The sequence below is a fragment of the Thamnophis sirtalis genome, unplaced genomic scaffold (genome assembly GCF_051295495.1).
Source record: "Thamnophis sirtalis isolate CommonGarterSnake01/CBP01778 unplaced genomic scaffold, rThaSir2_p1.2 scaffold_1, whole genome shotgun sequence".
Lineage (NCBI taxonomy): Eukaryota > Metazoa > Chordata > Lepidosauria > Squamata > Natricidae > Thamnophis > Thamnophis sirtalis.
The window spans coordinates 72,982,884-73,008,333 of NW_028261381.1; the positions used below are offsets into that span (position 1 = coordinate 72,982,884).

General features: G+C 36.0%; 1 protein-coding gene across 3 annotated transcripts in view; it reads left to right on the forward strand.

The window, feature by feature from the left end:
* LOC106544572 (uncharacterized) overlaps nt 1-25,450 on the forward strand; it is a 104,654-nt gene that overhangs the window by 70,416 nt on the left and 8,788 nt on the right. For 2 of the 3 annotated variants that reach the window (XM_014060873.2, XM_014060874.2), the window contains exons 2-14: nt 2,641-2,858; nt 4,513-4,586; nt 5,296-5,381; nt 7,070-7,109; nt 7,519-7,599; nt 10,291-10,398; nt 16,866-16,975; nt 17,400-17,448; nt 19,397-19,517; nt 20,199-20,293; nt 21,207-21,272; nt 21,836-21,935; nt 23,893-24,045. In XM_014060873.2, coding sequence (XP_013916348.2) covers nt 4,521-4,586; nt 5,296-5,381; nt 7,070-7,109; nt 7,519-7,599; nt 10,291-10,398; nt 16,866-16,975; nt 17,400-17,448; nt 19,397-19,517; nt 20,199-20,293; nt 21,207-21,272; nt 21,836-21,935; nt 23,893-24,045 — 1,075 coding nt within the window. In that variant the 5' untranslated portion in view covers nt 2,641-2,858; nt 4,513-4,520. Of the gene's footprint in view, nt 1-2,640; nt 2,859-4,512; nt 4,587-5,295; nt 5,382-7,069; nt 7,110-7,518; nt 7,600-10,290; nt 10,399-12,201; nt 12,283-16,865; nt 16,976-17,399; nt 17,449-19,396; nt 19,518-20,198; nt 20,294-21,206; nt 21,273-21,835; nt 21,936-23,892; nt 24,046-25,450 lie in introns of those variants that run through there. The other variant, XM_087716029.1, reaches the window with a different exon arrangement.

Below are 25,450 nucleotides of genomic sequence, written 5' to 3' on the forward strand. Positions count from 1 at the left end.
GCTTTAGAACAGGTGTCAAACTCAAGGCCCTGGGGCCAGATCTGGCCTGTGGGGTATTTAGATCTGGGCTGCAGGGCTGTCCTGGAAACAGCGAAGACCGACCTTCAGTGCTTCTACCAGTGAAAATGCCCCCCCCTGCTCCATTTTCAGAGGGTTGCAGGAGGCGGTGGCAACTGAAAATGGAGCTTGGGCCACCACAAGTGCCCCCGACATGCCCACCCTAGTCCCCCAAGGTGAAATAGTGGAACGAACAGATGTAGTAATCTTCCTTGGGAGATATATCTCAGAACTGACTCATGTGATTATTATGAAATGGTCCAATGTGTGTGTGTGGGGAAAGAGAGAGAGAGGGGGGGGAGGGAGAGGGAGAGAGAGAGAGAGGAGAGAGAGATATCTTGGTGTGTGTGTGTGGAGTGCTGGCTTTGTTGCTGTAAGTGGGTTGATTGGCTGTGTAGTTGCATCCTGATTGGTAGATGGAGTTGATGTTTGTAGATTGGTCGGCTGTTTCATATCATCCTATGTGGGTGAGGTGCTGGCTGTGTGTCCATTGTTCTTTTGTGTTGTAATGACCTGGATGGTTGGTAGGGTTCATTTGTTGACTAGAGCTGGTTTCCAGATGTCTGGTAGGCAGGAGGTATCATCACGTTTATTCATGTTGTGGGGGTGTTTCTCTATTTCGATGGCTTCCATAATTATTCTCTTGTTGAAGTATTCTGTTTTGGAGATTAATTTGGTTCCTTCAAAATCAATTTCATGTCCTGTTGCTTTAAGGTGCTGGAAAAGGGAGGAAGTTTTTTCTTTTTTTCTGACTGCATTCTTGTGTTCTGCGATGCGTGCATTTATTCTCCTATTAGTTTGTACAATATATGTGGCAGGGCAGATTTTGCATGGTATTTCGTAGACTCCTTGGTTTTCTAGCTGGATTTTGTCTTTGGGGTTTCTTAAGATGTTGGCTATTTTTTGGTCAGTGTTGAAGACAGCCTTATATATCTATTTATCTTCTGGGGGCAGTGTGTGTATGTTAAAGATTATGCCAAATACTGTATTGATTCTAAAGTTTCTAACTCAGGTTGTAAGAATGTCTAGAGGAGAGCTATCTGTCTTCAGTGCAGTCTAGGCTGATGATAGTAATTTAAGCTGTTGCAGCTGTTAATGCTATTCATTAATAGCGCTAACAGAAATTGTGGAGGACTTTAGACAACCATTTGTTTGAAATGGTATGGGATTTCCTGCCTGAGCAGGGAGTTGGACTAGAAGACCTCTAAGGTCCCTTCCATGGTTTTTTTTTAATTCTGTTGTTCTGTTAAATTTAGATGCCATTTTATTATTTTACAAGAGGACACTATAAGCATTCCTTTGTTCCAACCATAAAGTGCTATTGCTTCTTTCTTTAAGCTTGTAGAATGGTTTTATTCTTTTACAAGCAGTACACCTGAGGGGATGCTGGTTCAGGATTTTCAAGCCTAATAAATGCTTGGGATGAACAATTCGGTACAGATGGTGAATATACTATTCAAAGTATATTAATATTAATATACTTTTCACCCAAACTTTCCATTTTAAGAGTTAAACATTGGCTTTCTCTTGAGGCCAAGCTCATGGTTAGAAAATTGCTCTGAGCAATCTCCAGCAGCCGGAGAAAAGAATTGAGTGGTGTTTTTTTTTTTTAATGTATGTTTCCCATTGGATTTTCTGAATATATCTTACTGATATTAGTACCAAACAAGTAACACCAAAGTAGGGTCTCTATGCAGCTCTTATAATATTCAGCAAAATAAATACGTTTAATTTAATTTAATAAGCAAATTAATTTGAATCCTCTAAGCATGGCATGCTGAGCAGCAGAGTCATTTTTCTTCTCTGCTGACAAACAATTGATGTTGCCCCAAGGCTGGCTTTTTGGCAGCATGCGCCCCAGACTCAAACAGGAGCTACTAGGAATTTTTACTTTTAAATGTTACGATAGCGGTTTCCCACAATTAAAATGGATGGGGAGAAAAAAGGGAAGATTCCATCAATTTTTTTAAATGATCAGGGCTTGTAGAAATTAATATGTAGAATATCTGTGGTAAAAATCAGATGAAAATGTGAATCAAATCAGATCACCTTCACTACCCAGGAAATTGCCATCAATGTCCATATGAAGAAAGTGAAAGTGCTTTGCAACAACAAAATAAAGCAGTAAAATGACAAAAAAAAATAGTCATGTTAAAATTCAACAAATGGTTAAAATAGATCAGCATTTGACCAGTCAATCAATATTTAAAAATAAGAATAAAAATAAAAGAAAAAGTATAGTTAAAACTTTGAAAACATGTAGCTAAAACTGAGGCATGCTTAAGAATAGCAAGCAGCCAAAAGAAATGATGGAGACCCAATTCTCTGTCCACTTCTAGAAGGAATTGCATCCATCAAGGTCCTGTTCCTATACAGGTCCATAATCATCCAAGAGTTGTCTTGGGTTATTCTTAATAGCTCCTGTTTGAATTTGGGGAATGCGCCACCAAAAAGTTGGCTTTAGCAGCAAAATCAGCTGTTTGTTGTCAGGAGAAAAAAAATGCCTTGCCGCTCAGCATATCATTTTTGGAGGACTCCCCAGAAGTATTTCTTTCAAATGACCAATGTCTTATCCTGTTGTAGAGAAACCAAATGAAGAAAAGATTTCAAGGCTCTGGAATGTATGATAAAGAGTGAGAATGACCAAACTAAAGACTGCTTGAAAACCATCAGCAGCAAACGGAGGAGCTGTTTTGAATGCTCATGTTGTGCATTTGGAATGTTTCCTGTTGGTAGCATCAAGAGGGAGAGGCCATCCAGAGCCTCAACAGGTGCAGTGTAAGACATACCAGCCATCCTAGGTAAGAGCTATCATCTTTTGGTGTGTAAAGTTCATTTATTTTATTTTATGTATTTGATGTAAAATTATGCTTGGACAGAACAAAATAAATGTGACTGACAAGTAGGGGATAATTATTAAGGTGGACTGTGATCCTCCTGGCCTGTGGTAAGATTAAGTCTTCAAATTGAATTTGAATAACTGTGTCCGCTTAGGGTTTTTGGCTGCAATATGGAAATTGTTTGCTATTACTTTCTTGCAGAATGATTTTTCAATTTTCCAGTTTAATTTATTGCCTTGGTATTCTCTGGAGGTCTCTTATTCAAGAACTGACCACTTTGCTTATCTCCTGAGCCCAACATAGAACAAAATTGGGAAATTTTCTGTTTTCTGTGGGAACCCCCCTTCCTCTATGATTGTTTGCACATGAGGTCAAGGTGGCTTGTATTCTCATGGCCATTTGCAGGTTTTTGAAACAGTTTAGAAACAATTAAATTCGATATAAAATATATCCATTTAAAAATGCATCAGTAACATGCAGTATAAAATTGGAAATAGGAATAATTCTCTAAAAGCCTATCAAATTAGAAAGATTTTATGTAGTGTAAGAAAGCTGGCATTTAGAAGAGCTTTTTTAAGCCTAGATCTTAGAAAGGATTTTAACACACTTAAAGGTAAAGGTTCTCCTGCACTTGTGTGCTATTTGTTTCTGGCTCTAAGGGCGAGCTCATCTCCATTTCTAAGCCAAAGAGCCAGCACTGACCGAACACATCTCTGTGGTCATGTGGCCGGCATGACTAAATGCACGGTGCACTGTTAATACACTTACCACAGGCTTTTCTGAAAAGCCTTGAAACAGATACCTGTTAGATATTTTATATTGAAGTAACTTTTAACTTTCTGCTAACTTTTTACTTGAAAGCAAGCCCCACTGAACATAAGTAGAGGCTTAGGTTAACAAAATTCTAGCATCCACTTAAATTGTGGCCCACAACTAATCTGGAATGATACACTGTGTAGCAGAATTAGCATATTCTGATGCAGTGGCGCAGTGGCTAAGATGCTGAGCTTGTTGATCAGAAAGTTCGGCGGTTTGAATTCCTAGTGCCGCGTAACGGAGTGATCTCCTGTTACTTGTCTCAGGTTCTGCCAACCTAGCAGTTCAAAAGCATGTAAAAATGCAAGTAAAAAAAATAAGGGCCACCTTTGGTGGTAAGGTAACAGCATTCCGTGTGCCTTCGGCAGTTAGTCATGCCGGCCACATAACCACAGAGACATCTTTGGAAAGCGCTGGCTTTTCGACTTTGAAATTGAGATCAGCACCGCCCCCTAGAATCAGGAACAACTAGCACATATCTGTGAGGGGAATCTTTAACTTTATAGTTTTTAATATTTGAAATAATTAAGATAAAATTGTTTCAATTGAATTGGTATTTATATCTGATGTTAATTATGCATGCCTACAAAGTCAAACATTCAAAAATACTGGTTTATAGTATGTTTTTTTATGATTATTTTTACCAAAAAAAACACCCCACCTCCTACCAAACTAACCCAATTGTTTGATATATATATGTATATATGTATGTATGTATGTATGTACGTACGTACGTACGTACGTACGTACGTACGTACGTACATACATACATTTTGCTCAATATTTGTTTTTCTTGCAGCTTTTGACATGAAGAAAGATATAGATGCTTTAATAGCAGAAGAAAGGGCAGAAATCATTGCTAAATATGAGAAGGTATATAATTTATTTTGTCCATTAATTTGCTAATTCTTATAAAGAATTTCAGGGAGCTTGACCATATGTCCCAAGCAGGATTCTCAGTATTTAGCTGCCCATCCAGCTGTTCATAAGAATGCAATTGACAATGCAATGACAATATTCCTTGAAACTGCTTTTATGACAGCTGTTTCTCTCCATTGAGGCAAGCATGCAATGTTTTATTAGTAACAGTCTGCTGAAAAAGCCAGTTTGCAAAAAATGATTTGTTTGGGGGCTGCCTATATATGGAAGCATAAAAGTGTAACTTTGAAAGATTTAAATTTAAAAGATCATTCCCAGATTTATAGTGAAAAGTACTGGTGAAGGATTGCATATTGCAAATCTGCAGGCATGTGACCAGAAAGCATTTTATGTAGTGTACTCGTCCATGATACAGTAATGCCACTTTGCAAAAATAAGTGATATAACATATCATCTGATTATGTACAAGACTATCATCTATCTATCTATCTAACTATCTATCTATCTATCTATCTATCTATCTATCTATCTATCTATCTATCTATCATCTATCTATCTACATATATATATACACACATGCATTCATACTATTCATATTACAGTATATAGCTTTTTAAAATAATGCCAGTATGACAAAACTTTATATTGTTAGGCTCTTTTACGGGGAGCTTCATTGTGCCACTTTTCTTTTCTTTTTTTACAGGGAAGGCAAGATGGAACTCAGATTGATCCATGGGAAGATGCTGACTTTGCTCTTTACAAAGTTACAGACAGATTTGGGTTTTTGCAGTAAGTTTTTTTGTAATCCCCTTAATACTTTGCTAAAACAAAGTATGTTTCATTGACATGGTTGTTTTGAGGCTACTCCATGCCTTAGATGGTCTTCACTTAATATTGCCATGAATGTACTTACTATTACATGAGCAAGTCAGTTGTAATCTTGTATATAAGAGTTTCAGCCATCATATCCTAAGAAAGTTCTGATAAAGCTTGGTCTTTCAGAATTAAACATGCAGGCATGTTTAAAACTGCTGCCATGTAATCAGAATTCCTGTAACCATGAAAACCCCTTTAAGGGCATTCAGAAATTTCCAGATTTCTCTGGCGATCCTTTTGATGTGTGTTTTTTGCATTTGGAAATATCCCAATCTTTTCATTTGGTCATCCCTGCAGAAATTATACTTTTATAAGTGTATAATCCAGTTTAGGTCTCTTGCTGGCAAAACTTCTTGTCTCAGCAAAACAGCATGTGTATTATCTTTTCCCCCTTGCTCCACAAACCTCATGCATCCCTTGACTGAGCCACTAGAGCACATATTTTGAGGATTTTGGAGAGGAAGTAAATGTTTGCTGCTTGAGCAGGCTTCAATATTTTTATCCATTGAAAACAGGAACTCAAGAGTTGTTGTTTTAATCCTCCTTTTTATATATATATAATATTCCTGCCTCCTATTTTCCTCCCAACAGCCACCCTTTGGCTTGGGTTGAGCTGAGAGAAAGAGTGATGGGACCAAAGTTAACTGGGTGGCTTCATGTCTTAAGGTGGGACTAGAACTGATTTCTTGTTCCTGGTTTCTAGGCTGGCACCTTAACCCCTACATCAGACTAGCTCTCTAATATTTTTTATTTAATAATAATAATGATGATGATGATGATGCACTGGAATTACATTTAAAACAATTAAAAATTGACAAAATCACCATCAGTCAAATGCAAAAAGCCGCACTGCTTGGATCTGTACCAGGGGTGGATTGCTAATCCCGTTCTAACCGGTTTGGTTGGAATGGGGCCGGCGGCGTCCTCGTGCACACGCGCAGTTCACGCATGCATCTTAGCGCCTGCGCGATGCTCCAGCTGCTCACGGAGACTCGCGCAGGCACTGTATGTGCCATGCGCCTGCGTGGAAGCGCAGAAGCCTTCAAAGACCGGTAAGGAGCGCGGGCGGGCGGGTGGGCCCTTCGCCGTTCCCGGAAATTACTTACTTTCGGGTTCGCCGACCAACCGGTTCGCGGGGACCGCCGCAAACTGGTTGAAACCCACCCCTGATCTGTACGCATATTACGAAAATACCTTACGGCGTCCTAGGCACCTGGGTGGGGCCCAACTAGTAATCAATGCCAAATCCGGCGAAACAACTGGCTGTTGTGATACAATTCTGTTGTTGCGAATAATAATAATAAATGATATGATATAATAAATATAATATGATATAATATAACCAATAATATAATATAATGTAATATAATGTAATATAATATAATATAATATATTATTTATTATATGTTCATATTATATGATTTAGGTGATTGTTCTGAATTTTAATTAAAGACCCAAGTTAACGAAAAAATATCAGCTAATATATCAGTTAATCTTTGACCATTTCTTTTGAGCATAACTTAATATCTCTTTTTTGCATTTCCTTATGCATTCTTATATTACACATTAGTTCAATCTGACTTTTTCTTTTACTTTTTCAGTGAGCATGAGTTACCAATTCATAGTGCTCTGGAAGAAAAGGTAAGTTCTACAAGTTTTTTATTCTGTAAAATAATTGATGGAAACGATTGGTCTATATGCCTCATAAATTACTGTCACCTCTCATTTAGCTGCTAAGGTAACATTTTTGATCTTCAGAACTATGGTTTCAGAGCCCAATAATATGGCACTCTCTAGTTGATCAACAGTGTACAGTTTTCATTTAGGACAAGGCTCAAGATAATGAACCAATAAAGACTATAAACTAAATTGCTACTTTTTTTAGAACAGAGAATAAATGAAATTGAATAATTCCTTAGATGTTCAGTATAAAACTACTGTTTGTTTATCTTGTAAAACTATATGAGTCCATAGTCTATTAACCTGGATATTATATTTCCATCTTCCTTTTCTTCCTAAATTCTCCTTCATTTTAAAAACTCTTTTATAGCAAAAAGCTCAGGAGATTGAAAGAGTGGACAAATGGCTGAAGATGTTAAGAAAATGGGGAAAATACAGAAATAGTGAAAAGGTAAAAACAGTGACACATTTTAATATTATTATTATTTTTTGCTTGTCCCTTTATTTCAAGGAATATATAGAGTTCTTGTTGAACAACTCCTAACACTACTAATGAAAAGGCTGGTGCAGCTCTTTCATTTACTCTCTGTGAACTGATCTTGAAGAAATACATGGGAAAACAAAATTAAAAATAGACTTAACTTATACCAAAATCTTATGAGTGAAATAAGCAGGTGCACAATAGAAATCTCAGCTAAAAGAAATTCATATTGATGGGTCAGAACAGAAGGTTTTAGTTAAAATGTGAACTGTATTTAAGATTTTTCTTTCAAGAAACTTAGGACACTGAAATGAATTACAATAAAATAAGACTAAGCCAAGCCTATTGAAATGATGGAGAAGGAATATATGTACTGTAATTTAACATATTACATATTGAGAATTATTTCCAAGTTGTATGTTGTTCTGTTTTGCTGGAATCATCTGAACATTCAAATGTGATGGTACAGATGAAGAAGTGAGAAAGGCAATCATTACAACAAGAGAAGAAATTGTTCTACTGAATGAAAGTAAATATCAGAGATGTTACTGTATAATAGAGAAGTGCCAGCTTTTTTGGCTAAGGGAAACATTAGAAAAGTTCATTATACTTCACTTACTGTATTTGAGTTGCAGTATAGATTTTGTACTTGTTTCTTAAGGAAGTCTTGGATACTTCAGTTTTTTTCTTTCTTTTCTTTTTGTGGTCACAGTTTCTTATATTTGATTCTATAAATTCTACATTTACTATTACTTATAGTTTAATTTTTGTTTGGTCTCCTATCTATTCTTCCCAAGCCTGAAGTGGAAATCTAATTAAGAGTCCACATAAAAAGAGAGATGTATGCATTGTATAGTACTCTCTGTGTTTGTCCCTCCCCCTCTTCTTCCTCCCCCCCCGCTCCCCTCCCACTCTCTCCCTCTCTCTCTCCCCCTTTCTCTCTCTCCCCCTCCCCCCTCTGTATTCCACCAATTAATTTTGTGCCATAATTAAATTTAAATCATTTGTTGTAAATCTCCATCCAAGAAAACATCCTAGTGTGCAGAAAGAAGTGATTGAGTTAATTTTTTTCTGAACTTGTTCCAATTTATTAAACTCCTTGGAAAGTTGACAATTTGATCAATGAGTTTATGAGCTTATTCACTGCTCTTTGGCTATATTTCGCCTGTTCCATTCCTTGCTCAGGCCAACTTCATTGTTCTACATTCAATATATCAAAGTCAGATAACCACATCAGTAGAAAATTTTATTCGTCATTGTTTCTATGTGGACAAACAAGATAAGGCATTTTAGCTTTAAATTCTACATTACGTGCAGTTGTCTCTCCCCTCTCCCCCAATAGCACTGAAATGTTAGTGAATAACTCAAAATCTAATACAGCTTTTCCAATTTAGAACAACACTTGCATATTATTTTGTAATTTCGCTAATGGGAGTTGGACTCCCCTTCATTTTACTGCATTTTCTTCAAGTCTATTTTCTTCAAGTGCCAGAGTCATTGCAGACAAGGTACAAAGTCTGCAGATAAATTTTAGATATCTTGATGCCTAAATCAGAAAATAAAATGCTCTTTAAAATTATATTACTATAGACTATAAAACAAGAAAAAATATTATGCACACATACACATATATTAAAAAAGAAAACAATAAAGCAATAAAACAAAAATAATGGTAATATATCATGTGAGATATCATATGAGATATATGTGTGTTTATGTATATGCATGTATGTATGTAAGTATGTGTGTGTGTGTATAAATAAAGATCTCATTAATGACTCAGTATTTAAAATAACAATGGAACCTTGCCTGTAGAAAATCATATTGATTTGCAATGCATATTCCACTCTATTGATAAAGACTAGTTCAATAATGCATGGCAACCTATCAGCATTGACTAATATAAAGTAAAGTATCCTTTTCAATAACTGTGCAGGGGTGAATCAGGCCATTTCCTGGCTGTGTGTATTTGCATTTGCTTCCTCACAAAATAAATTTTAAAAATTATCAGATTCAAAAGCTTATTTTAAGGATGCAGTTTAATCTGCAGATAGGGAGATGTGGATCAGGTTGGATTATATTTCAATTCATAAAGAGAAAATTCTTTAATTATCCCAAGTATAAAATACTGCCTATGATTGATGAATGATAAAACAACCTTGAATTCTATAAGTTAATTCTAAGGGGTGAATTTAGGATCTTAGCCATTGGTTTAAATGAGAAATTTCTCTTTGAAAGTGAATGAAATAAATCTTTATGTTCAGTCTTGGGATTGGGGGAGTCTCTGATGCATCAGCAGGTGCTTTCATATTGTATCAACACTAGCTACTGTTGCCAATGACTCATCAAGATGTTCTTTTGTGACAAACTATAACCAAATTACATTAATTAAATGTAAATAAACATACATATTGCCTGAAGCTCCCATCTTTTGGACAGGATTTCCACCCAAACTTTGAGTCATCTGATAAACTACTCAGAATATTTGAAGTGAAAATGTCTGTTAATCTGTGCTTTAAATGTTAAGACACATATTTTTTTTCTATGCATAATATTTTAATCATGCCGGGTTGCATCTGCCAAAGGAAATTCAGAAGAAAATAGTTTTGGGTTAGCTCTTGATAATTGGACCATGGTGACACTTTTTTTATATATTTATAGATGTTCCGCAGAGTTTATAAAGGGATTCCCCTCCAAGTACGAGGTCAAGTCTGGTCACTCTTACTGGATATTGAAAAGATTAAGATGGAGAATGAAGGGAAGTATGAGGTACAGTATCTTATAATCCATGATAGCAGTATAAAGTGCACCAAATAAATATCCAGTCTAATGGTTACCTGTACATATGATAAACAGGATTATTTTTTCCCGCATCCCAAGATTAGGGGAAAGTGTTTTTAGCCATCATCTCCCCCCCCCCCCCAACTATTTGTAGTTACGTTGTTGCCTCATGGAAAAACTTACTAACACCCTTCAACAGAGGTGGTATTCAGCTGGTTCTCTCCAGTTCAGGAGAGCCGGTAGCAGTGGCTGCAGGAGGCTCTGCCCACCCACCCCGAAATAATGTGTGAGTACTGCACATGCGCAGAAGGCTGTGATCATGCTCACATTTGCGAAGCGGTAGGGAAGGTAAACATGAATCCCACCTCTGCCCTTCAACATTTGAGCATTGTGTTCTACATTCCCATTCCTGTTCGCATGGGAATATGGTGGCTCATGTGGTTAGGACACTGGGTTGGAGGTTACCAAGCCTGCATTCAAGACCGGAGTGCAAGTGCTGCTGGGTGGAGAGATGAGCTCCCATCATTTGTTCCAGCTCCTTGGCATGGACCCCCCCCCCTTCCTGGTGACTCCCAGGCAGCAGTGGTGTCCCTGGCTAATCCTTTCAACCCAGAAGTACCTTAAAGAAACGGTACCTCCAATGTGAACGGGATAAGGATTTCTGTTCACATAACAGCAACATTGTTCTTGAAGAGTAGCTCAGTTACCGCCCTTGCAGCCATGAACAAACCTAGGGCTTTCTAAAATGAGATAAAGGAAAGACTTCACCCCAAAGGCTTTTTGTGGAATCAGCAGTGACCTTACAAATTAGTTCACAATTAGCAAAAATTAAAATTATGAAATTATAAAAAGGCTGTTAGATTTCCCAAATGCCCAACCTGAGGAAGATTGCTCTCCTAAATTGGTGGAATCCAGAATTTCAAGTTTGTAGTTTGGAAGTGTTGTAAAGGAGGGAAGTGGCTCTCTGTGCCCAATAGGCAAAACTATCCAAGTTAAGAAAGTGCTCAGAGATTAATTCCTAGACTAGGAAGACATTGGACTATAACCATCTAAACCTACAAGTTACCTTCTGCCCCAGAAGCACTGTAAGATTTAGCGTGTTTTATTTCTACAAAGAAAGAAGCAGCCAGGGACTTTTATGCATTCATTTCAGTAATCCATAGACTGCTGATGCTGGAGATTATATCTCTTAAAACTACTGTAGTCCAAGAGGAATTTAGATCAAAGGATGGGGAGAAAAGGGAAATGTTGCAGCTACATTCTAGTTGATAAATGAGTTCTTCTATTAAGCTCTTAGCCCAAGTATCTTTCCCAAAATACACATAGAGATAAGTTTGGGTAAGTAATTTCACATGTTTAAAAGTTTGAAATGCAGATCAATATCATGCTGGAACAGAGTGCCATAACCATACTTCAAATAGTCCAAGGACAAATTAATCACGTTTTTGCTGGGTTAGGTGAGGCCAGGCACCAAATCCTCTCAGAGAGAAATTCTCCAGTAGTGCTATAAGTGATGCTGGCACTTCACAGTGTTTTTGGTTTGTCAGCAATATTTGGTATATTCCCATTCAGTGAGGTGGCAGGTAATCCTTTCTCTGGTATTCACAGATGGGGATATATTCAGAGGCCTTCAGGGTATGGCATCTGCCAATGTAGAAGGCTGGTATGACACTTTCACTTCTGTAGAAATAGATAGCAATCACTTAATGAATACTTATCAGACTAGTGAGATCTCCCTTTTTTAATTGATTAGGCGGTTTCCGCTTACATTGGCCAGCTTAACACAATTTCAAAGGGACAGAAGCCATGCTTCCTGCTAGGAATGGTCCTGATTCCCATTAGAGCTTGTGGGAAAACCTTTGGCCATGAAAGGTAATTGACAGCAGTAACTTTAGTCAATTTCATGTTAATATCTCAGTTCTGCTACTCTTCAAAAATGTAATTCTGTGGCTGAAATGTGGTGTAGAATTACAACGTGATAACCTAGTGGTTTACAAATAGTCGTTAATCTGACTGCAGGAGCCCCCATGCCACAATCTAATGAGAAAGTCAAGCTTTATCTAAGGATGAAGCCAGTTAACAATTTATTTGCTACAGTGGTGAGCTTTTGATGACCAATAGATAACCTCATCATAAAAAAATATGGTGAGACAAATTCCTTTTTCTGGAAGCCTAGAGACATATTCCTCTTAACTCTGCTTTTCAGTGTTTATAAGCATTTATATTGAGGGAGGAAAAAAACCCTGTCTGTTTCAATTTCACATGTCAGACAAATAGTAACATTTTTTGCTATGTGTAGCTTTTAGAAGCATTAGTTCAATAGCTGCCCTTTCAGGATTTCTCTGTGGAGAACTTTGATTGCCCATCACCTATCACTGAACACCTGTCTCCCCAAAGAAGCGTTTGCTCTGCTTTCCGATTGGTATCTATTGCTACTCTATGTTTCTGCTTGGAATATCAAATACTTTGATGAGCAGTCCTTTTTCAAATCCCGTGGAACTGTCAAAATCCAGCCATGATAGAAATACCCACAACAACACCAAAATGTTTTGTTATGAAAGCAGCAGATCAGGGATGCAAGAGGATCATTCAGATTTCCTGTCTGTTGGGATATATTTGAATACTCTTGCTTTCTTCGTTAACTAAAAGTAACAAGAGCTCTTCCTTCAAAACTAAAGTCACCATTTGCAAGTCTGTACTTGAAAAAAAATGAAGCATTTCTTTAGGAAAGCAAACAGAGTCAATTCATAAAATAAATTAAAATAGACCTGTCATCATCATACTTAGGCATGCCGGTGGTAATCTGGAATAGAATTGAAGTTTAAGAGCTTGTGTTTACTGCAAGCCTTCAGGAACCACTTACAATCTGCTTGAGTAGATACACTAGCACAGATAACAGGAATTGACTTTTAAAAGCCACACTTAATGAGATTGCATTATTTATTGATTGGTTTCTTTAATAAATATACATGACTAGTTTTCAAGGTTGCCATCTTTCCAAAAGGTCTTTCAATTATAAAGCCTACAGTTCCACGTCAATATAAACGGTTAACTATAAACAATGAAGGAATGGATTATTAGCAAAGGCAGTATATTTAAAAAATATTTTCAGCTAAAAGCCAAGTAAATGAGTCCTTTAAAAAAATCTCAGTAATTTTGACCTGGTCTAGAGTTTAAAGGTATCGGTAAACATTTACATCTTTAAAAATCAAAATCAGCTATTTGAATTGGGTTTAGAAACACGGTTGATGCATTTTTAACACAAGTGGTGCAATAGGATTTGCTTGGCTAATTAACTGGGGGCTGAAGATTCTTAATCAAAGACAGCCTCATGTAACTGGCATTTTATTAGTCCAGTTTGGACAGTGCATTCCCTTGGATTGGGTCAGAGCTGCCATGCCAATTGAAGGGGTTAAAAAGAAATGATCCTTCGATGGAATGGCAATTTAATCATATTATGCAACCTTATATTAATTTAATGTTAATATTGCTATTAAATATAAAGGTAATTCTCATGCCCTTAACATTCATGCTAACCAGGTTTTGAAGGATGACACACCGACATTTTAAAATTAAGTAAATGGCTTGATTCTTTGTAAAACGTAGCCAATTCAGCATGGTGTGACAAGTTAAAGGAAGTGGGATAGATAAAACCAGATAGTGACACAGATTAAGAACCTGTTTCTCTCTATTTATCTTGGCCATTGCAACCTCCTTACAGGATGTTACTATTTGGCCATGTCTCATAGCTAGCGATCAGAATAAATAGAAGTCACAAGCTCTTGAACTAAGCTCCTGGGGGATCTGCAATAACTAAAGGAATTATAGTATAATAGACTGTAGATGAACATAAATCCTGAGAATTGGCTATTCATAATCCTTCCTATTCTTTTTGCCACTTGATATTTATACAGAACAAAGTTGGAATTAGAGAAAAGCTTTTTGTTTAGGGGAACGTAGGCTTTCTTTGAAATCAGTGGGCTTTTTTACATTTTATTGTTCATTTCTTTTTTCTTGGAAACCCTTTTTGGGAACTCAAGTATTCCTGCATTACAGGTAATCTTTGATTTACGATCACAAGTGAGCCCAAAATTTCCATTGCTAAGTGAGGCAGGTGCTAAGTGAGTTGCACCCCATTTTACCACCTTTGCCACACCTGTTAAATGACTCATTGCACTTGTTAAGTGAATTGTGTGGTTGTTAAGCAAATCTAGCTTCCCCCATTGGCTTTGTTTGTTGGAAGCCAGCTGGGAAGGTTAGAAACGGTGATCACCGTTTTTCTTTTCCCACTGGTATGGGCATGTGTTGTTTATGTAACAAAATAAAAAAAATTAATAATAGAAACGGTGATCACATGAGCCCAGGACAATACAGCTGTAATGGTTGAAAGTGTGAAAACTAGTCATAAGTTACTTTTTTCAGTGCTATTGTAACTTGGAAAGGTCGCTAAACGAATGATTGTAAGTTGAGGACTACCTGTACAGTTTTCCCAGTAAGATATCTGCTTGGTATTTCCAGCAGTGAAATATCTTTTTTAAAATCTGTGGTCAGCCTAAGAGTAAAAAAAAAGCAGGTATGTTGGGAATCAAGATGATGTCTGGTCTCATATTGGCTTCTATATACTCACATTTCTCTTGAGTGTAGATAATCAGGAATTAATCAGCCATTAAACTACTGTTATTGTAACACAATTTTGGTTGTTCAGTAATACAAAATGTTTGTCGTAAGCGTGATCTGAAGTATTAAAAGGAGAAATCTCTTGTATGTTTTATGGCTATATATATTTATATATATATCCCAGAATTCCCTAGAAGCATGTGGCAGTGGGGAGGGAGATGATTATCTTTTCCTTTCTCTGTTGCTTGTTGTGCATTACTGGTTTAAAGTCACTTTATGCCCAGAAATCTTACCACCTCTACTTAAATTGCTTTTTGAGATGAGGCTTTTTCAACCAATTTACTTCAATTAGTTATTTAATTAGTAGCATATGCTGAAAACATCTCCATTTACTTTTAAGTATAGAAGTAATTTAGTAAGGCCACAGGCCTCTATTTTTAGGTGCATATTACTTTGTATCTGTATATATTAATCATCTGTGTGTTTTGAATGTGTATAAATGTATTTAAATCATACCTGCCACATAGGGCAAGAGAACTCTCTATCCAATTATCTATAAATCAGAATTTCGTTAACCACCTTACCAAAAAAAAAAAAAAAGACCATGCCAGCAAATTTTCTTACTGGATTCTAAAATTGATTTGATTGCAACTGAAACTTATTTTATTTATAGCTTTTTACAATTGAATAATAAAGACCTTCCTTCCTTCCATATAGCCGTATACTTGGCATGTAATGTAAGTTGACATACATAATCATTAATAATCCTTATAAAAGCAACATAATAATTCAAAACTACACGGCTATGGATGAAGCATGTAACAGTGATACCCATCTTATATTTTAAGAAGGCACTTGGTTAGTACCTAGGACGCTGGCAGCAATCCGCATCAACCATTAGCCCCAGTCAATGGTATTTGTGATGCATTTTTGAATGTTCATTTGGCTGAGTTCATGTTTAATAAATAAAGTATTAATAATAATAATTCAAAACTACACTGCTATGGATGAAGCATGTAACAGTGATACCCATTGTCATCGGGGCACTTGGCATCATGTCCAAGACTTTTACAAGATACATCAACAAATTGCAACTTCCTGCAATAACATCAGCGGAACTGCAAAAAACTGCTACTCGGAACATCTTATATTTTAAGAAGACACTTGGTTGATACCTAGGACGCTGGCAGCAAATCGTATCAACCATTAGCACCAGTCACTGGTATTTGTAATGCATTTTTGAATGGTTAGTTGGCTGAGTTCCATGTTTAATACATAAAGCAAATAATAATATTAATAATATTAATTTTAATATTAATAGTAATACATTGATTAATATTAATAGTAATATAGTAATAGTAATAGTAATAGCAATATAGTAATAGTAATAGCAATATAGTAATAGTAATAGCAATATAGTAATAGTAATATATTAATATTAATAGTAATATATTAATATTGCTATTGCTATTTATTAATAGTATAGAAAAACACATGAAAACATAAAGACATGAAGTGCTAAGTTTAGGGACCAATTCCTGAACTCTTCTCTCCAGAGCATTGGAGACAGAGATCTTTTCTCAAGGCCAGGTCTTTCTGTGTATCTCTCTAATTACAAAAAAAAAAAAAGGGATTTTTCTGACCATACACTTTTTACTATGGGAAGCCGAACCTAGTAGAGTCATATTTCTGTGGTTTTGGAGAATGAAGGTCTTCCATGCAGACAAATAGAAAGATTTTGGAAAGATGCTCCAGAAGCAATCTAGCCCAAGGGCCAGAAACATTTTTCACTTCTGATTTTAAAGTTCTAATACTATAATTCATCTTAATTTGCCCAGAAAATGAAAGAACAAGCCAGAAGCTTCTCAGCAGAAATCAAACAAATAGATCTGGATGTCAATCGCACTTTTCGAAACCACATCATGTTTCGGGACCGCTATGGAGTAAAGTAAGCTTCTCATATGGGATCTCATTTATTTATTTCTTATTGTTTCTGTGTGTTTGTTTTGCCTATCAACTACAAGTATATATGTATTTGTAGAAAATAAATGTTGGTTTATCTCCATTTAATCTTTTGTGGCTGGTGAAATTTCTATCGGTGGAACAGAGAATATTCTTGGTCAGTTTAGGATATTAATTTCCTAATGTCATCAGAAGATGGAAGGCAGATCACATCATCCACTTTATAGTGTTTGGAGTTAACATATGAGTTAACAACAGGGTCCTTCTCTTTGTTGACCGATTCTTAAAAGCACCAGACCTATATTTGATGAATCTATTATTGATCAAGAAACATTGCTCCTTATTTTACTCTAAAATCGTAAGATATTTCTGAAATACCATCTTGATATTCTTTTTTTTTTTTAATATAGACAACAAGCTTTGTTCCATGTCCTGTCAGCTTACTCTGTTTACAACACGGTAAGAAATAGAACATTACAAGAATCTGACATGTGTTTTTTAATTGACAATAAAAGTACAGTATAGATTAGATTAAGATGGCAAAGCAGACTTTCAGAATGGCATTAAGCAGATTAAAAGTATATTAAAATGTTATCTAAAAACAATATACATTTTTATGAAAGACACACACACACACACACACACACAAACACATCTTTGTTCCAACCACTGTGTAGATAGTCCATGATCCTTGGGCTAAAAATAAAAAAAGGAATCACTTTCAATACAGGCTAATTCATGAAGACAAGATGTATTCAAACTGCAATCATTTATATAACCTCTATTTATTTAGGCAAAGGAATGGTCTCATTCTTTCTAAATAGTTGTGACTCTAGTCAGATGAGGATGTTGGTTAAATTCTCTGTGTGATCTTTCTTACTTCGTTCAGTGGTAACCTCATGGTGCAGGACTCCAATTTGTTATAGTCCCTTGTCTTATTTCTAGTCAAAGGGCACAGAAATTATGATATCTTTAAATTACATACAGAATTCGCTGCTTCAATGTGCCAACAGGAATTACTTAATTTAATTAATGGAGTTAATTAATTATATTACTCTAGGTGGTCCAAGAAACAGGAAACACATTCTTTCTATGTTTTTTCCTAGATGGTGTTTCTTCCTTTACAAAAAATTAGACTGGCTTTTTTGAGCATTTTCCTTATTTTATGTTGCAATGCAATGTCATGTTACATAATTTCAGTTCATGAAAATGTGAGAAGTGACAATAGTTCTTTTTATGTCTTAAGGCTAATTTTATATTAGAGACTCCCCTAGAATCTAAATATAGCATTGTTTTCCTCATGTAGCTGTCAAAATGTTTACAAAATATTTCAGACTGAATTTCTGGATCAATAATTTAACATTTAACCTCCCAAATCCATTGAGTCCCAACTAGTTCTGTCCCTTACTGGAAAACAGATACATCCAGGTGCTTTCCTGAAATCTTTTCTGAGCATTTTGAAGAAATCTCTCTCCAAAGTTTTCCTACCTTTCACCCAATGAAAAAGGGAGGAGGAGTCCATTTGCAGGTATTGCAAAAACTCTCCAGACCTTTGAAAATGTTTGTTTTCCCAAAAGGAGTGTTTTAAAACGGGGTCTCCTAAGATTCATCCAACTGTTACTTTGCCAGTAGTGAAGGTGAGGGAAGACAAGAACCAGCTACTCTTTAACCCTTCTAACAAGGGCTGAAATGGTTCTTTCCATAAAACATCTGTAGATTCAGATTTTAGGAAAGATGACATCTGGCCTCTTCCTTCTGACACTATGAAGTCCCTGGGATGGGATTGGAGGGACAGTGTTTTCTTTGATCTCTCTTTTTCGGTATATATTTGGTTCTACCTATATTTTTAAAAGGTGTTTTGGATTGAAAATAATGTGATAAAATTATCCAGGATTCTTTGAGCCTCCCAGAGAATTTGGGGGAGCCTCTTAAAGTAGCAATAGGTGTTATTAAAGAAAAAGGCAAAGAGGAGCTGCTCGAACCTTGACAAGCTGCTGGGCAGAAAGTGAGGCAGGAAATATTTCTGGGTTGAAAAGTGGAAGTGGAGAAATTTATTTTCTGAATGGCTGCAAGGGAATCTTCCTAGCAGCTTTGGTTCAGATCATAAAAATTTTACAATAATTTGTAAGTGCATCATCATAACCATTGATTGAGTTAAACCAAGTCACCCAGCCCTATTTCTTAAAGGCCTCTTTCCTGTATCATCTTCAAGGCCACACCCATTGTCTATTAGTGAACTTTGCCATTAAAATGAATTTTTCTGTGAGTCAACAAATCATGCTTTTGTCTGAAAAAATAATGAGATAAAATGCTAGGGTTATGTTGTGAACTTAGGGAAGTTTCATTTTGTGCTTGTATGTGCAATACACTCTACCCTGTAAATTGCTCATCTTGTGTAATCATCCAGGAAGTGAGTTACTGCCAGGGCATGAGTCAGATTGCAGCTATCTTGTTGATGTATTTGAATGAAGAGGATGCCTTTTGGGCCCTGGCACAACTGCTTACCAACCAGCGGCATGCAATGCATGGTAAGGTTTCAGTGGCAAACACCTTCATTTATTTGCTCATTTCTTTATTATATTTTAGATGATGCCATATTTGGGTTCAGTCTGGCTGAAAGTCTAGATTCTTCCTTTTTTATGTGCTTCTTGTAGTCGTCTTCTTCATGTCTGCATTTATTACTGTTGAGTTTGAGCATGATGTACAAATAAGCTCTTCTTGGAGCCTTAACCTTTGAACTTCAATGCTGTTTTGCAACTTCATAGTCCTGTAGTGCCAGCCAGAGGCTGTGTTTTAAATATGAACCACCAGAATGGGGATAAGGATTGTGATGTACACAAACACTTTTTTCGCTGTGCATCAAGCAAACTTTGAGAGTGGTTCCTGATGGAATGAAATGTTATTTATTATGCATTAGGTAAGTCCCTCCCAGGTCCCCTCATCAACAAGTTAGGCAAGGTTGCTTTGACTGTGTATAATACAGAGCGCAAAACTATATACACAGATCTATAGACACATCAATCCCTGATCTTGTTCAAATGCAAAATTCACAAACGAATAGATAGGAAATATAAAAATGCATTTTCACAAACATATTAGAGTTGCTTAGAAGTCTTAGGAAATACAAGTACTTATTATTCATTGACTTAAGACACCCTGCTGTATTTCTTTAATACATTGTTAGTACTTTTGTTTCCTTTTTGCTAAAGGATTTTTCATTCCTGGGTTTCCAAAGTTGCAGAGATTCCAAGCTCACCACGAAGCAATCCTAAACAAGCTTTTCCCAAAGTTGAAGAAACACTTGGTAATGCTTTCTTTTGTCAAGGGAACAACAGTAATATCAGGATGTGTTGGTTTCTGCTCATACATTTTTGAAATATATTTTTGTTTGCTATGTATTACTTCTTTTTTAGAGTGTTCATCGTATCAAATACCAGAAAAAGTGTCATCTCTAAATATATTATTAGAAATATATTTGTAGCAGCAGGGATAAATCTGTAGCCGGAAAAATCACACCACTTCTCCCAGGAACCTCTTGCTCACTTTCCTATATTGGTATACTTTTTGATAGTTACAATTGCTGCTAGTTTTGTGCTAAGGGAGTCCTTCCATTAATCCTGTGCATGAGACTGATAAGGATCTCTTAGCCCCTTTGCCTTGTGGCAAATAGTATGGAGAAATATGGGGAAAATACATTCCGTGGCACCACTTCCTGATCCTTGTAACTGAGTTGTATCTCCAGGGACGACAGTCTCCTCCCCCCATCCCCCGCCATCCCTTTGAGAAAGTAGACCAAGATGAAAAGTGGTTTTTTAAAAATATATAATAATTAAAAACCTCAATCTTCTTTTGGCAATACATGCAAAACACTCAATGACATAGGATAAAATATACACTGTGCCACAATTACAAAGACAATCTTGAATGAACCTTAATATGCTCACAACAATTGTACTGAGGGAAAGGGACTATATTATCCACTGAGTAAATAGATATTGAAGAGAATTAGAATGAGTAAACAGTGGAAAAAAATGCTGCTTATTGCATGGTAGCTAGTTTAATTTAGGAAAGAAAACCACCAGTATCTATGAGATGAACTTGAGAGCTTGAAAGCATGTGAATTACAGTTCACAGATCTCTAATTTGCTTGTCTTATAAAATGATATATTTTTTTAATATGGTTTCCCTCCCTCCCTCCCTCCCTCCTTCCTTCTTAGGATAAGGAGCAGATGTTGACAGGAATTTATACAACTAAGTGGTTCTTACAGTGCTTCATTGACCGGGTATGTGATTGGGGGAGCAAACATTTCAGATGCCTCCTCCAATGTCATTATAATACTAATTTACATTGTATCTCTCTTCTTGTAATTATTTTCATTTGATATAGAATTATAATCTCATGTTTTAAATGTTTTTATTTTATTAGTAAGATATAATATGAGAAACAGTTAAAAACAAACTGCATGCATTACAGTGGTTAAAATAAACTAAGGGGTAAAGAAACTAAGGAAAAAAGAGAAAAATTATATAATATTAATGTAAAATTAATGCAATCTCTTATTCCATTATTAAAATCTAGTCTAATTTCTGACTGATAAACAATTCCATGTTATATGGGATTTTTGATTGATCAGATTTGATTTTTAAGATTATGTCCCCCAGATGGAGACTACTTTTATTTACTTTCCCTTATTGAATTTTTATAAAAATATGTCACAAAATGAACTTGAGTCTTAGTCTTAGGTTTAGCTTGAAAACATTATTTTGATGAGACCTGCTGCTCTATAGATACATTGTGGTTTGCATATTGTCAATATGTCACACCTTTTATTTCTTAACTACACAGACTCCGTTTACACTAACCCTGCGGCTGTGGGATATTTACATCCTGGAAGGAGAGAGGGTGCTTACAGCTATGGCATACACCATTCTCAAACTGCATAAAAGTAAGAAGTTGGTTTGTTTATTCAGTGTTTTTTTTAAAAAAAACAAACCACTTGATACAACATTTATAAAAGGAGAAGCATCTTTTAAAGACAAGGCTGCTGCAGAAGTGTTCAGAAAATTGTGCTTTCATTGTCCCAAATACAGGATGGCAGATTTCGGGTTTTATTTTGTTTGCCCGCATGACAACTGAAATCTACTCATGTGGGTCCTTGCTATCACAATAGAATTTCAGCAGAACTGGAATTGTTCTGGAGACAGTGTATTATGGTTCCTCTCAGGATTTCTTAATTTTTTAAGAAGATAACTTTCAAATTCTATTGGATGTTGTGGCTATATCTGTAAGAAATTATTGTGCCATTTAATGCTGCTGTTCCTATGAGCCTATGAATGTCCCTGAATGTGCCTATGAATGTCCCTGAAAATTCATCTGTTGTACAGTGGCAGAAGCTGCCATGTCTCTTCCTCCATGCTGGAATTCTCTGAATTTCCGTGCTGAAATTTGGAATCCAACTTAGTCTAGACCAATGTTTCTCCACTGTGGCTACTTGAAGAATTGGGGACTTCAACTCCCAGAATTCCGCGGCCATCATCAGTAAAATCAATAAAGATTACCAAATGGTCTCCACAAATGAGTACTGTACACAAAATATGAACAACAAAAAAGTGTCTGCCTTAAGATTCACACTCTTATTATTCCCATAGGTCAGAGGCAACTTTGTATTGAAAATTAAATCTGCCTGAGAGAAGTTATAAAAGACAGGTTCAGCTTTGTGCCTCTTTTTTGTTTATTGGATTGGCTTTGGGGTTTTGGAGAGGCCAGAAAAGGGCAGTGATAGATAGGCCTTTCTGACAAAATCCAGCAAAAGAAGCCATCTTAATCTGATATTACAAAACAGAACAATGAGTCTCATAGCATCTTAAACATTTGCAGTTTGCAGGCAAACCTCTGTTGGCATAACGAGTGTGATTACCTCTCCCTCTCAAAATCTTTTATTGTAGCTCAAAACCTCCTGAGACAGACATAATTTATGCTGGTGTATAACAAAAGTAATATCCCAGATCTCTATTTTGTAAAACGTAACAGATCACTGCATACAGAATATTCCTGAGAGATATAATCTAAAATCAAGATGAGTTTAACTCACACATTTTGAATGCAAAATAATGTTCTTTAAATCATGAAGATGTGCTTGGCCAAATTGCCTTGCATGTACAGGTAGTCCTCAACTTAAAACAGTTCGTTTAATGACCGTTGGAAGTTACAGCAGCACCGAAAAAAGTGACCATTTATGACAATTTTTCACACTTAAAACTGTTGCAGCATCCCCAAGATGCTTGACAACTGACTCACCTTTATGACGGTTGCAGTGTCCCAGAGTCACATGATCCTCTTTTGCACCCTTCTGATAAGCAAAGTCCATGGGGAAGCCAGATTCATTTAAAAACAATGTTACTAACTTAACAACTTCAGTGATTCACTTAACAACTGTGTCAAGAAAAGTCATAAAATGGGGCAAAATTCACTTAATTGTCTCACTTAGCAAATTTTGGACTCTGTTGTGGTCTTAAGTCGAGGACTACCTGTAGTTGAACTTCAGCTGCAGATTGCATCAAGTTGCAGAATGTAGCTTTACTCCCCCTCGTGGTAGAACATCAGAATCATCTTGTATTTAATTGCAAATGCTGGGAATGGTTTTATTCATGTAAAAGGATTTAATTAATATAAAGTGCACAGTTTTGAAGTTACACATCTGTAAAGTCTTGCCAGGATAGATGTGAAGACATCTATTTGACCCCAAAGGCAGAAAATGAATATATTAAAAGATAACCATAAATTTACTATGCTTCATTTAAATAACATCTTTCACCCACTGCACTGGGTATGTCATTCAGTAGAAATTGTATCAGCATAATGGCAACGTCTTTATCAAGCTGATGTTTCTGTTTCCTGCTTAGAACGCTTGTTGAAAATGAGCCTCGAAGATCTGCGGGAATTTCTGCAAGAAAAAATTGCTGCTTCTCTGCAGTTTGAAGATGATGCTGTAATCGAGCATTTACAAGCATCCATGGCAGAACTGCGTAAAATGAAACTTGATCTTCCACCTCCAGGTAAGTAAACAATTATGCAATTTTTTAAAAGCATTGTTGTGAATAGAAGGTTTAATTCCTGTTAGATAAATAGAGAGCAGCTTAACTTGCTTGAATGACATGTCTAACAGAGCAGCTTTCACAAAATTAGTTTAGCTGAAAGGGGAACTATGATCACAAGTACAACATTCTTTCCTTCTTTCTTGTTATAATTTTGCAGAACAACAAAAATGAATAAAATTAAAAGCCCTAAAAGAGCAAGGAAAAATAAGTGTACAGAAAATAAGAAAAAGAAAAAAATGAAAAAAACCCCATAGGATTATGATTTCCACCCTTCTTTCTGTTAAGGTGTTGCCACCTTATTCTTTCCTCCTCCTTTCACTCTTTTTAATTTTTTAATCCATAAATTATCAATTCAGCTTTTTCTACTTTCAACTAAAGTCCAGTTAAGGCTTCCAGTCTTTCTGAAAAGTCTGTATAGTTTTTTTTTGTTGACGAAACTGGCCAGCTTTTTCATTTCCACAATCTCCATCAATTTTTACAATCCAATCTTCTGCGGATATTCCATTATTTTTCCATCTTTATGTCTAAACTAATTTTGTCTCACATGTTTCCCATATTTATTTTCTAGTTTTTGACCATAAAGCCCAACCATAACAATTCCAGTTTCATCGTATTAATCTACAATACCTTTTGTATCATTATATGAATTTGCACTCAAAAATTATTTGCTAACTAAAGCACTACATTTTCACAATCACCTGTTGGAGGAAAAAGAGAGAGCTGGATTTCTTACAGGTGGGATCACACTCAAGAGTGAAATAACTGTATTCCATTTTGAAGATCTCAGGTTCAGAGCAGATGGAAACTTTAGTCTAAATTCTTGTGCTTCTTCTGCCAGTTAGGATGTAGATTATGCTAAACTATGTGGCCATAACAATGAGTGGTTTCTTTTTCATTACAATTAAAACTTTCCAGGCCAAACACCATAAAACAGAAGTAATCTGTTTAAGTTTACTGTTTTAAACTTTTAAGAGAACATTAAAAGTTAGTGCTGAAGACAATTTCATTGAAAATCTACCCGTCAGAAATGGAAAGGAGTGTGAGCACTGAAGGGACATTAGCATATATGCTTTCTTGGAGAGGTTTCCTTGTTGAGATGACCAATTGATTGACTGACCTTCAGACACTGTCTTGTGATTATATATGCAGCTGCAGCTGATCTGTGTGCAGGAAGAAACTATTCCCATTACTCTCTTGATTTGACATTTTTATTTCCCTCTTAATTTTCATACCTTCATTCAATTTTTTTTATATCCAGTGATAAATACTTGTACATATTGTTCTTCATTCATTTAAAATGTTCTACAGCCAAAACTTTATCTTTTTTTTCCTGTTTATTTTTGAATTCTTAAAGCTGATAAAA